Source organism: Saccopteryx bilineata, chromosome 12 (assembly GCF_036850765.1).
Source record: "Saccopteryx bilineata isolate mSacBil1 chromosome 12, mSacBil1_pri_phased_curated, whole genome shotgun sequence".
Lineage (NCBI taxonomy): Eukaryota > Metazoa > Chordata > Mammalia > Chiroptera > Emballonuridae > Saccopteryx > Saccopteryx bilineata.
Window position 1 is genome coordinate 39,389,003 of NC_089501.1, and position 12,801 is coordinate 39,401,803.

The window sequence follows — 12,801 nt, forward strand, 5'->3', positions numbered from 1 at the left end:
AAAATCCCTCCCTCACATACACAGTAAGGAGTAGGAGAATATCAGAGTACAAGTGCTTCTGGTCTGAGAATTGTCAATAAATTTATTTGATTATATGCTGCTGTTTCCACTGTCTCTTGGATTAGCCTCCATTACCACCTTTTCAGATGCAAATTAGATTCCTCAGCTCTCTGGCCTTCAGCTTCAGTGGCTGTGGTCTGCGTGGGAATGACACGAGTCACTGGAGTGGAAATACTCTGTTGAGTGTCAGCAGCGGGGATCAGAGTAATTGATTTATACACTCTGACCTGGTAACACGTTACATTCACCAGGAGAGCTTTGAAAATACAGTATATCCATGCTGTCTTTCACCCTTGACCAACTAAGTCGGAATCTTTTAATATGTATTTGGGGGGAGGGCCCCTGTGGGTCATCATGCAGAAACAAACAAGCAGACAAACTCTCAGAGAGTTTCTAATGTCACCAGCATTCGCAACCACTGATCGAGCAGCTTCTCCCATTCTGCATGAGATTCTTAGAATTTACCACAAAGTATCAATTGACACATTTGAGATAAACTTTGTTCTTTGACTTTTAAATAAGAAGAGGGTTTTAAAATGTAATTATTTCCCTTTATTTTCATTTTTTCTACCTGGTTTTTTTTTTTTTTTTTTTTGCTGTTTTTGATTTCTTCTTCTATTTTCTTACTCCAGATTGTCCTAAACTGATATTTCACATATTGCTTCTTATTACCTGTTTTACAAATGTTCTGGTAAGTCTTTGCTTGGTTCGATATCGTGTTCTGCTCTTGGTTTAACATCAACATTAAACTGAGATTATTGCTGCAGGAGGAGGTACTTTTGTTCTGACGCTGTGATAAGTCAATATGTTTCCTTTCTGGCAAACAGATGGTGAAACAGAGCTTTGCTTTTGTTCTGAGGAGCTGCTTGAGTAGGGACTCTATGACAGATCCTACAAAAGGACTACTCTGTCACACTGCTTGATGTAAAGAGCAGACAGAAAGTCACAGCCACTGTCAGGTATTTCATCACAGGGGACAGAAGCTGTGTCTCCCTGTCATGTAACTCAGTCGCTGACTCAGAAACCCTTTCTATTTTCTCCAAGGGAAATCGTCATAACTAAATTGTCTGTCCTAGAATGGGTACAGTATTTTTTTTTCTTTTTACAGAAATGAAACATTAGCAATTGAATGTATATCTTTGAAAAAGCTTAAGTGACTTATTAACAACAAGTGTTGCCTTTATAGAAATGATTGACTCTCTTTCTCATTAGGCCATTTATGAAAGACTAGTTTATGTCACACACAGCATTTTATATTCATATAAAAATAAATTATATGTAATGTGAATATTATACACTTACTTTCTCCATATCTTAAAGGTACAGGTCAGGATTTACGTTAAGGTTTGCCTGACGACATACCTTGTCTCCCAAAGTGTTTTCTCAGGAAAGGAACCTTGGAATCCTGATATGTCGCGTGTTTTAGGAACTTTCTTCAGGCTCTTTGATTCCTCCCCTGGCTGTTGTACTGGACTGTATGCCAGCTTTAGCCTTTCTTGAAGCTGGGTCTCTATTTCATTTATTTTTCCATATTTATCATTTGCTGGTATATTTGGTCTCCTTATCATAACACATTTTCTTCTTATATAATCAGTTCAGTAATCAAGGGATTAATCACGTCTCTCTGTAGCCTCATAGCACTTTAGCAGTGCCACTCAGAGGTCCGGTTGATCAATTATCTGAGTCCATTTGGTTCCCCGAGAGTTACTCTAGCAGCTTTTAAGTCTAAGTATTGATATCTAGAATATTCTGGAAATTTAGATAGATAAAAACATGTGTCCTGTCCCTTTTTACTTGACTTTTAAATAATATTTAAAGAAAGACAGGCAGACAGATATATGTTGAGTATGAAAGTTATCATTCAAGACAGCTTGTTGACATTGATCTACCAGGAAGTTCGATGAACTCCAGTTCACTTTCTGATGATTTAGATATTGTGAGGTGAAGAGGATGTTGCTCATGTAACTGATACCAAAAGATGGGATGTTTCTCAAAAAGAGGAACATGCATTTCTTCCTTAAATTAATTTACAGTTTACATTGATTGTATGTTCCTGACCTGCCTCTGTTTCCAGTGGACAAACAGGTCCGTGATCAAACCAGCTAGATGGGAAAGTGTGTGCCCTTGGGTGCTGAGGGTTGTAAGGCCCGGGAGGGTTTGGCTGGTGATCAGCTAACCTGCTGTGGGCGTGTCTGCTCTGTGCCCATCAGATCCCTCTGTCCTTTTCTTGTCAGCGTCTCGCCTCTGTGTTTCTGACACGTGACTTCCATGTTTGTCCAGGGCTTTTCCTTGTCTCCTAGCCTCTTACCCTGTCTTCCTGGCCCTGCCCTGTGGTAGGGCTTTGTATCCTGCTTGCCCTTCTCTGACTGAAAGTCTAACTTTACTCCAGACATTCTGGAAGCCTTCTTGTCTATTCATGATTGAAGATGGGCCTTGAAATCTTGCTGTCTTTCTCTGGAAACATTTGTTCTGTGCTCTCCTCATTCCAGACTATCCGCCAGACAGACTCAGCTGTGATGAAGTGTCTAAGATAAGTTACTTGCCTTCAGTTACTTTTTTTTTTTTAAAGGAACATGATAAATTAATCTTATATTTGCAGTTTTCTTCATAACTTAAAGCTATTTCTCTCCTAATTATACTCCCCATTTCTTTGGAGGACAATGAAATAAAAAACTATCTTTGGATTTGGTATAATTAAATTTACATGTTGTTTTTTTGTTTTGTTTTTTTAACTTATCCTATGATATTTTAAGGTTTACAAATATATTGAAATTCAAAAGTCACCTAAACCACTGAGTCACTTATCACTCTGTAACTATTTTCTTCTGTTGAGAAGTAGCAGGGCATTAGGAGAGGAAGTTAAAGAAAGCTTTTCTTCCCCTGTGTAGTGTGAATCTGTCTCTGGCTACCCTGGTAGCAGCTTTTCCAAGATGGTCTTCACTCTTGGCTATAAAGAATACAGAATTGATCAGACTTCCAAATATTTCTTTCTTTATTTTTTTTTATCACAGAATTGACTCCTGAGGAGAGAGCCCAAAAGATTGCCAAAGCCATGCGCAAACAGTCTTCTGAAGTCAAAGAGAAGTGGGAAAGTCTAAACGCTGTGACCAGCAATTGGCAAAAGCAAGTGGACAAGGCGCTGGAGAAACTCCGAGACCTGCAGGGAGCTATGGACGACCTGGATGCTGACATGAAGGAGGCGGAGGCCGTGCGCAACGGCTGGAAGCCCGTGGGCGACCTGCTCATCGACTCGCTGCAGGATCACATTGAAAAAACCATGGTCAGCATCACTGCCTCAGAGCATTTAAGAAATATAAAACACAAGTAAAGAGAGCCAAATAGAGAACTTGTTATAAGGGATTGTCATAAGCTCAATGCCATCACAGCCCTTACCAAAACCAGACTATAGAAACTGTCCAGTCACACAGATGTTTTCTGGTGCCCTTAACCATTGGAATGCCCTTCCCCCAAATAACAAACGTGACTTTTACAATAATTTACTTTCATTTTACTTTATATTTTCTTCACTCAACTCTGTATCCGTAAACACTTGCTTGGTTTTTAAGAAATATTTTAGAGTCCCTTTTTTTTTCTTTTTTCTTTTTTTTTTTTTGTATTTTTCTGAAGCTGGAAACGGGAGGAGACAGTCAGACACCCACATGCGCCCGACCGGGATCCACCCAGCACGCCCACCAGGGGCCACGCTCTGCCCACCAGGGGGCGATGCTCTGCCCCTCCAGGGGTCGCTCTGCAGAGACCAGAGCCACTCTAGCGCCTGGGGAAAAGGCCAAGGAGCCATCTCCAGCGCCCGGGCCATCTTTGCTCCAATGGAGCCTTGGCTGCGGGAGGGGAAGAGAGAGACAGAGAGGAAGGAGGGGGGGTGGAGAAGAAAATGGGCGCTTCTCCTATGTGCCCTGGCCGGGAATCGAACCGGGGTCTCCCGCACGCCAGGCCTACACTCTACCGCTGAGCCAACCGGCCAGGGCCTAGAGTCCCTTTTAATCGCCAGATTATCTTTCTCTCTCTCTCTATCTCTCTCTCTTTTTTTTTTTGCAATGTATTTGTTAAGACAGTTGAATTATTTGTTTCATAGTGTTTCTCACAGCTTAGATTTTGTAGAATGTCATCCACATGGTATCTATCATCTGGAAGGTTCCTCTCTACTCTGTATTTCTAGTAAATTGGTTGTTATAGTTTTAAACAAAAGCATACTGGTTTACTGGGAATTCTTGTCTACAGATATCATATTATCTCATTGTATATGCACTATATACTATCTATAGTACATATATTATATAGTATAGCTGTACTATATAATAAGGGTTGTTTATATATTTAAAATAACTATTTGAATATATTAATGAAGGATTAGTTTAGCTATAAATTCTGTTTGTAGTCAGGAACTTCCCAAAGTTAAGAATGTTAGACCTATTTTCTAGACCCCCTTTGGCTCCAATATTCTAGAACATACCCAGGAATAACAGTTAATGAGATTTAGACAAATAACAGCTTTAGAGTATAGTGCAGTTTTTAATAGCATAGCAAAATATATACTAGGTAGTTATGAATCAAATCAGAGAAATACCCAGCTATATACTAGGTAGTTATAAATCAAATCAAAGAATAAAACAGTGAAAAATCGTGTTAGAATGACAACATACAACATGAATGGGACTTTTATTGGAAAAGACATCCCTCTTTTGTGCAGACATTGGATAATACTTTCCATTGGTGTGTATACGTGTGGCGGAATAGGAAGAGAAGAAAGGTCTAGGTACCTAACTGAATGCTTAAGCAATTTACGTGTGTGTGTGTAGACAAAGGAATAATACAATAGCATTTGTTGAGGTTTATCATGTGCCAAGAACTGTTCTTAGCCAGTTTACATAGATTTCTCTTTTAATTCTCACCCTAACCCAACAAGATAGGTATTATTATTATTATACCCATTTTACACATGATGACATTGAAGATTCTGCTTAAGCCTACATTGCTACTGCAGGATAGAGTTTTCATGATTTATTTTTTGCTCTTTTCTTTCATTATAGAGACCTCATTCACAATAAGGTAATTATGCACAGTTTTGATCATCTACTTAAATTCAAGGCTTTAACAGTTACATATTAAATTTTAAACTTAATATTATTACTAAAAGAGTATTGGTGCCTGCCATCTTTTATTTTAAAGATGCGTAAGTTTCTAGCCACCCTAGGAATTAAGTAGGCTTCTCCCTACAACTCTAATATCCTACAAACTATTTCCATGGATAGATCTGGGTGTAAAATAACCAACTGAACATAAAATTTCGTTGGAAGTTGCATACTTCTTCTTTTTTCAAACATGGTTTTAAACACTGAAGATCTTTAAGTCTATGGTTTACCAAAAGTGTATTCTTTTTGCTGTTTTTTTATTGATAGGTTTTAGAGAGATAGAGAGAGGAAGGGAGAACGAGAGAAAGAAGTCTGCATTTGTTGTTTCACTCAGTTGTGCACTCATTGGTTGCTTCCCGTGTGTGCCCAGACTGGGGATGGAACCCACAACCTTGATGTTTCGGGAAGATGCTTTAACCAACCGAGCTAACTGGCCAGAGCAAAAAGTATGTTCTGTTGGCTTGCAACATGCCTCTTGGTTAAAGCAAGAATTTATCCATTTGAATTTGAAAGTATCAATTTTTAAATTAGGACGATCAGTGTTGGATGAAAAATTAAAAGTTATATCTGGGGTGGTTAAAATGCCTAAAAGTTTTGGAGTTGTTAATCCCATTTGATTAAAGAAATTATCTTCCTCTGCATCTAAATCCCTTTGTTCACATCTCTGCTTCGGTGGAAAGTTACAATTAATATTTAAGAGAAAGGAATAAAGTGTGGGTTAAAATATTTTAACATCTTATTAGGAAAAGAAGCAAAAACCTAGAATAGATTCACAGTCTGGGTGTTTTACACGTGTTCTAATATATGTATTACATATACCCCAAATCCCATCGAAGCTGTAGGCAGATGAAAATCTGTACTTTTTACCGCTAAATATTATTAAACATGCCAAAGAGAGTGGGAGTCAAAATCTTTGGGGTAATCAAAGAAAGTTTACACCTTAAAATTATGCTCAGCCATTTTGATGTGCATAATTCACACCTTCTGACAGGAGACCCTTTGGGATTCACATCTGCCAGCAGGCTGCAGGGCAGTACCTTCAATCCTAGCACGTGTTTCTGTTTTTACCGCAAGAAGACCAGGGAGACTTTTACTCTCCTATAGAAAAGTGCAGCCAGAACATGATAAATTGCTTCTTTACAACACAGCACATGGCAGATCTGAAACCATTTTAAAACTTGCTTCATTCCAAGCCTCTTCATTCGGAAGCTCTTACAAACCAAAAGATAAACATTCTTAAGAGATTTCTTGTTGCCGTACAATTACCTGACCAGCACATCAAAAACAAGCCCTACAGACCTAGTTTGCCAAAGGTCTTTTATTTCTTTCTATATTTTTATTTTATTTTTATGCTTGATTATAAAGGCATATGCGTAAATTATGAAAAACCTTGAAAACAAAATGAAAAATAGAGAGGTAAGAAAACAATTATTCATTAGCTTACTCCACAAAGAAAAATTACTATAAACAGCATTGATTGTTAATTTTCTTTCAGTCTTTTTTTAATATATTTTCTTGACTACATAGTGATTATATTACATTGTGTGTTTGTATTGCCAAAGGTCTTTTAATTTTCTAACCTGTGGCTTGTAAAAGATAAGCATTCCTTTTTGGGAGAAGTTAAAACTCCTTTATTGCCCTGGAGGATTTAAAAAATCTGTCTTCATGTTATAACCTAATTAATTTTTTTTCACATCTTTAGAAAGAATACTGGTTATTTAATAACCTTCTATAAATCTAAGAATATTTCCTAGCATTTCGTTTTTAATCTTTAATATCTACATTTTGGTATTTCACAGCTATTGATTGTACAAACTGATTAAAATTCTTGAGTCCTCCAAGGTACTCAAGGAGAGAGTATGCATGTGTAATATTAAAATTGCAACGGAAGAAAGCTTGCAAGATTTTAAGTTCTGTCGTTTTTATCAAACTGAATGTGAGGGAGGCCAGGACTCTTCGAAGTCCAGGCTGAAAATTCTCTTCCCTTACCCTTAACTGCCACTTAGCTCTGTCCCACGCTTCTGTTTCAATGATGTATTCCTTAGGCCTATGTTATATTAACAAAATGCCTTTGTCATCATGTAACAGCATTCCTCGTTGGACTGCATTGTGTGTCTGTTTGTGTGCGTGCTCTCTGACCTCAGCCATGGGGAAGAACCATCACAACTCTGAGTTCCTCCTGGTTCTGTTTTGTAGCCCTTCATGTCTTTGTGGACTTGCCTTCTCTAAGGTTTGGAAATGCTGACGTCTTTAGAGTTCTGGCAGTATTTCTTACCTTGTGCACATTGACCTTCCGGTTCACTGTTTCAAAGGTCGTTTTATACACTGCTCCCTCCGACGTCTGTCTTGGTCACTCCACTTCTGGCTCCAGCTCTGTCCTTAGACCTTCCCCCTTGAGTTTCTTTATGTGGCTTTTGGGCATGTTCAAGAATTTTGAAACACTAAAACCGATTTTCTGACTTACCTAGAAATCGTTTATTTTAAAAAGTAGTTATATTCCTAATATTATTTTGATGTTCATCAGTCATGACGATTCTTTTTAGCCTCTATGTGTTTTATAAGGAAGAGTGATACAGGGAAACTAGAAATGTTAGGGAGGAGAGAGGGAAGGAGGGAAATGGTTAAAGGGGCTTTCTCTTTTATACTCAAAAAGGAAGAAACCCAATTAATAGTTGTAGTGTTTTAATAAAATTTTATGTCCTCCAAGCACTTTAATATATATTATTTCAGTAAACTGAGAGTGCTGAAAGAGGGTTGGAAATGGGGCTCACAGGTGTGTGCCTAGTTTCGTAGGAGATGGGGTTGTAGAGATGACAACACGGGGGTGGGGGGTGGTGGTTGATGCTAATGGGATGATTACAGACCTACTACCCAGAAGTTCAGTTTGGTACTTGGTTAATTCTAGTTTTGGGATATACCCAATTCTGTTCCCAAATCCATATTGGCTCAATTTTGCCTCAAATATCATTTTTGTGGGCCTTTGTCAATAGAAAGGGATTCTGCCCCTCTTGTATTGCAAACTTGGTGTGAATGCTGCCAGGAGTCTGTCTCAGGAAGCTGCGTTCTGCATGCGGCCATTAGGAATATGGATGCTCATAATGCCATGTACTAAGAGCAGTTAGGAATGATACCTAAAATACGTAACAGCTGGATGGTGTGGCCCCAAACAATCAGAGGGGCCTCCACTGTAAACCTTAATATGTGTGTCCAGACATGTCCAAACTGCATGTGCTGGCTGGGTTGGAGAAGGCGAAGAATGCTGAGGAACTCATGGGAGGGGCCTCAGGGAAATCTTTTCTGAAATGGGGTGTGTGGGTGAGCACCTGAGCCGAGTCTTGGAAAAGGGAATGTGAACATGGAGGCAGGTGGAATTAGGTGGAGAACGGAGAAAATATAGTGTTTTCATTATTCCGTTTGCTCTTATGGATACATGACTGTCATTGGCCCCAAGTATTTGTTTTGTTTGTTTTTCCCTTCTTTCCATGGACTCCCCATCCCTACCCATATGGGCTCATTCTGCGCCAGAGGGGACATTTGTCAGTTCGAAGCATTATTTACCTCTTTTCTAAAAGACTCCACTTCTCCTGCCCCACCTCTAACCACAGTGATTCCAGATGTTTTTCAAAGGGACAAACACGTCTCCAGAATATAATGGGCATAGGTGTTGTGGTTATGGAAGTTGTTTTTACTGGCCACTTTCTAACAATTTTCAATGGAATCTTGTTAAAATCAAGTTGTTGCATCAGGTGAAAAAATATTTAGGTTGCCATATGAAGAAAGAAAAACAAAGCAAAATATGAAAGAAACTTAAAGATAGAATGAAGACTAGAAATTAGGAAAGTGGATAATAATGGCGAACATTTTCTGGACTAAATTGCATAGAATGTAAAATTTGAAGGAAATACATAATCACTTAAATGTGTTGGCACGATCACGTTTCTCTTCACGATCTGTTTTAGTTTTCCTGCAACATAAAGGAAGACTTTTTTCTCTTAAGGCTTAAAATGTATTTTAATAAGTTGATGCTGCCTTACTGCTCTATTTCTCAGAAAAACTTAAAGGAAGACCCTTGAGTTCGTGGTCCTGGTTGCTGAAAACCTGTGCTAAGTCAGCTCTGGGTGATTAGGCCACTGTCCTTGGCCTCTCAGCTCATCTTGCCATTGTCTTTGAAGGAAAGTTCGAAATCCTACCTTTGGTTCTAGCCTCTTCTGATGGCATCGTTATTGTCCTTTTCTTTTTCCAGGCATTTAGAGAAGAAATCGCGCCAATCAACTTCAAGGTTAAAACAGTGAATGACCTGTCCAGTCAGCTGTCTCCACTGGACCTGCACCCATCTCTAAAGATGTCTCGCCAGCTTGATGACCTTAATATGCGATGGAAACTCTTGCAGGTATCCGCTGATTCCTCTTCCTAATCCAGGTTTACAACTTCGTGGGTCTTTGAACCTTATACCCCGCTATTCTACTGCACATCATGACTTTTTCTTTCTTTGTTGTTGGGTTTGATTTTGGATTCATAGCACGTCAGGTATCTTTCAGTCTCTTGAACTCACAGACCTCATTTATTTAGTAGTTTATGTTTTCATGTAATTTTTTGATGTGCTGTTCATATGGTATTAGTAGAAAATTGCAAAAGGTCAAATAAATCTCAGTAATTGAAATGTATGGTAGGTCACAGAACCATTTTTTCCCCATCATGGCTTATAAAGGAGTCATTTTTCTTACTTTAATTGTGTATTTTTTTATTTCTCCTGAAAAGTTAAAGTCTCCATCCTTCTTACTCCAACTGCTTGCTCTTAAGTTACCCTTAGTTCTAGCACATTTATACTGTTGTGGTATTTACCTTTAGCTCTAAGATCTTAGCTGCAGTAATGCAGTTATTTTAATGACTCTAGATCTTACTGGCTTGTCCCAGATTTCATAGAGCCAAACCAAGAAAAACCTTCTCATGTGTTATTAGGTATCAGCATTTGCAAGCCGCTACCCATGCAAGTCAATAGTGTTAGTTCCCAAGTGTCATAATAATCATTATTTTTTTCTGAAAACTAGCAGGATAATTTGAATGGGAGATTGAAAAAAATAATGCTTACTATTTCCTCTCTATAGTCTGGGCCTAAAATATAATATTTCATAAAATAAATATGTAATTTTGAGGTGGCACATAGAAACATTTTAAGGTATAATAGTTATTCTGAATTAATTCAAACATCGAAACACACAATGGTTCTTATTTTCTTCATGAACCTGAAGTGTAAGAAATGAGTTGTGTCACCTCAGACAGTCTTTTCTGTCTTTGAAAGAGTATGAATAATCTGGGATTTGTAAAACAGGGTACATTATACTCCAACGTGCTTTTCTAGTGAATGAAAGACAGAAATGTTTGACCTGTCCTCCCTTTTCCTTCTGCTTTGTTTCTCTAATTTATCATCTTTATATAGGTGTTCCTGTGGTCCATCCTGGTTTTCTTCCCATTCTGCTTCTGTTATCACCATCTGCAAAGATTAGAAGTCAGGGAATATGTTGTGCTTGAAAGAGGATATGTGTTCTGTCTTCCTTATCTCTGAGCCTGGTGTCTGCTGGAGCTCAGATGTTAGCTGCTGGTTGAGTAAGAGGGGAAGTCTATGCTTCCAGACAACACTGTTAGGTTTCAGGAGTGGCATCTTGTTTTCTCCTCCTGAATGTAAAGTGTGGCGCTGGAACGGTCTTTTGGCCTTCATGAAAAAAGTACTTGTTAATAAAACTTAAATAGCCAGCCAGGAGAAACTAGAGCTGCCCAGTGAGCCAGAGATATACACGTTTCATTTACAAGCAGCTGCAAATAAGATTGGCAATCTAAGTGGAACAGCTGGCTAGCACTACAGAGATGAAGATCAGGAAAAAGGACATGGCAACGTCAGTAGGCTGTGTGCAACTGTGATGGACAGGCAGCAGTTTCTAGTGTACCAACTCTGCATTTTCATAGTGAAGAATGTTAACCATACAACATGTGTAAACAAAGATATAGACTATATTAATCTGCTGGTATATGAATACCCTCAAATCAAGATAATTGGACAGAAACTTGGAGGAAGTTAAGATATTTCATACTCATGTGTCTATCTATCTATCTATCTATCATCTATCATCTATCTTCTATCATGCAGTTCAGCCATCTCTCTTTTTATCTCTCTATTTTCTCCCTTGGAATATTTTAGACTTTCATTTGCTCCCTGTAGCACTTTTTGCCACATTTCATAGAAAAGAGAGATGAGTAGACACTGACCCCATGGCCACATTCTGACCTGAGATGCTTTAGACCCTGACTGCTTCTGAGGCAATGTTGAGTGACATTAAAGGCATAGATTCTGGCACCTGATTAGATGGTTATGAATATTAGCACTGCCACACACTAACTTTCTGTCCTATACCTCTCTTTATGTCTCAATGTCTTCATCTGTCAAATGGTCATTATAATAAATAATGTTCACCCAATGTAGTTATTCTGAGGATTAAAAGACTTATTTCATATAAATTGCTTTGAAGAGTGCCTGGCACTATTTGCTGTTTCTTGGTGCCAGAAGGAGTCTATTTTCATCCCAGTATTTTGATTCCAGAGATAGAGAAGGAATCTGTACAGGCAATCATATCTTGGGCAGTCGCATCATTTGCTATAACAACTAAATCAAGAATATTATTAAAGTTATTGTTTTGAATTCAAATTATTTTTGTGGTGTGACATGCAGGTTTCTGTGGACGATCGCCTTAAACAGCTTCAGGAAGCCCATAGAGATTTCGGACCCTCTTCTCAGCATTTCCTTTCCAGTAAGTACTAATAAACTCGACTGATCTCATTCATTGAATGAATCAGCGTGCTCTTTCACTCAAGAAGCCGTATTCCTTGCTATAAATATATTTACTTACATTAGATAAATACAGGCAGTCCCCAGGTTACGAACGAGATAGATTCTGTAGGATTGAAAATGTCTAAGTATTTATATGCACAGAAAGGTAAAAATAAATACTATGTTAAGACAAACATCTGTCTAAGCTGAATTTAATAGGTAAATGTATCTATTCCAACTTACATACAAATTCAACTTAAAACAAACCTACAGAACCTATATTGTTCATAACCCAGGGACAGCCTGTTTATATAAAAGGTTGTATTAACATTAATGACAATATTGTTTATTGGTTTTCATTTGTAAAAACCCAGTCACAATTGATAAGTCTTTGAAGTGCAGCCAAAGTCTTGAGCCATGGCCTTCCACTAAGCCACCTGTTATGCTAACTACTGTGGTATATCCTCATTGCTCTGCCGTACGCAAAGGTTATGAGCTTTTTTACAATAAAGAAATCATTTTTATATTTAAAGACTGTAAATAAATTTTTTCTACTTAAAAAGTGCTAATTAGTTTAAAATGCACCTATGCCTTTAAAAGTAAAGCTTCATTCTCCACAGATCTTTAAATGAGAAAATTTTGGTTTATTAAGCTGCATTCATATTTAGCTTTTTTTCTGGTCAGGTATTACAGATTTAGCCAAACCACATATGTAGATTTTTATGTAATATTCTCCAATTCTTTGTAAGGGCTGTTGATGAACTCTTGAGG

General features: G+C 38.1%; 1 protein-coding gene across 7 annotated transcripts in view; it reads left to right on the forward strand.

The window, feature by feature from the left end:
- UTRN (utrophin) overlaps positions 1-12,801 on the forward strand; it is a 510,071-nt gene that overhangs the window by 395,236 nt on the left and 102,034 nt on the right. For all 7 annotated transcript variants that reach the window (XM_066248060.1, XM_066248061.1, XM_066248058.1 and 4 more), the window contains 3 exons: positions 3,072-3,340; positions 9,454-9,600; positions 11,932-12,010. In XM_066248060.1, the coding sequence (XP_066104157.1) occupies positions 3,072-3,340; positions 9,454-9,600; positions 11,932-12,010 (495 nt within the window). The remainder of the gene's footprint in view (positions 1-3,071; positions 3,341-9,453; positions 9,601-11,931; positions 12,011-12,801) is intronic.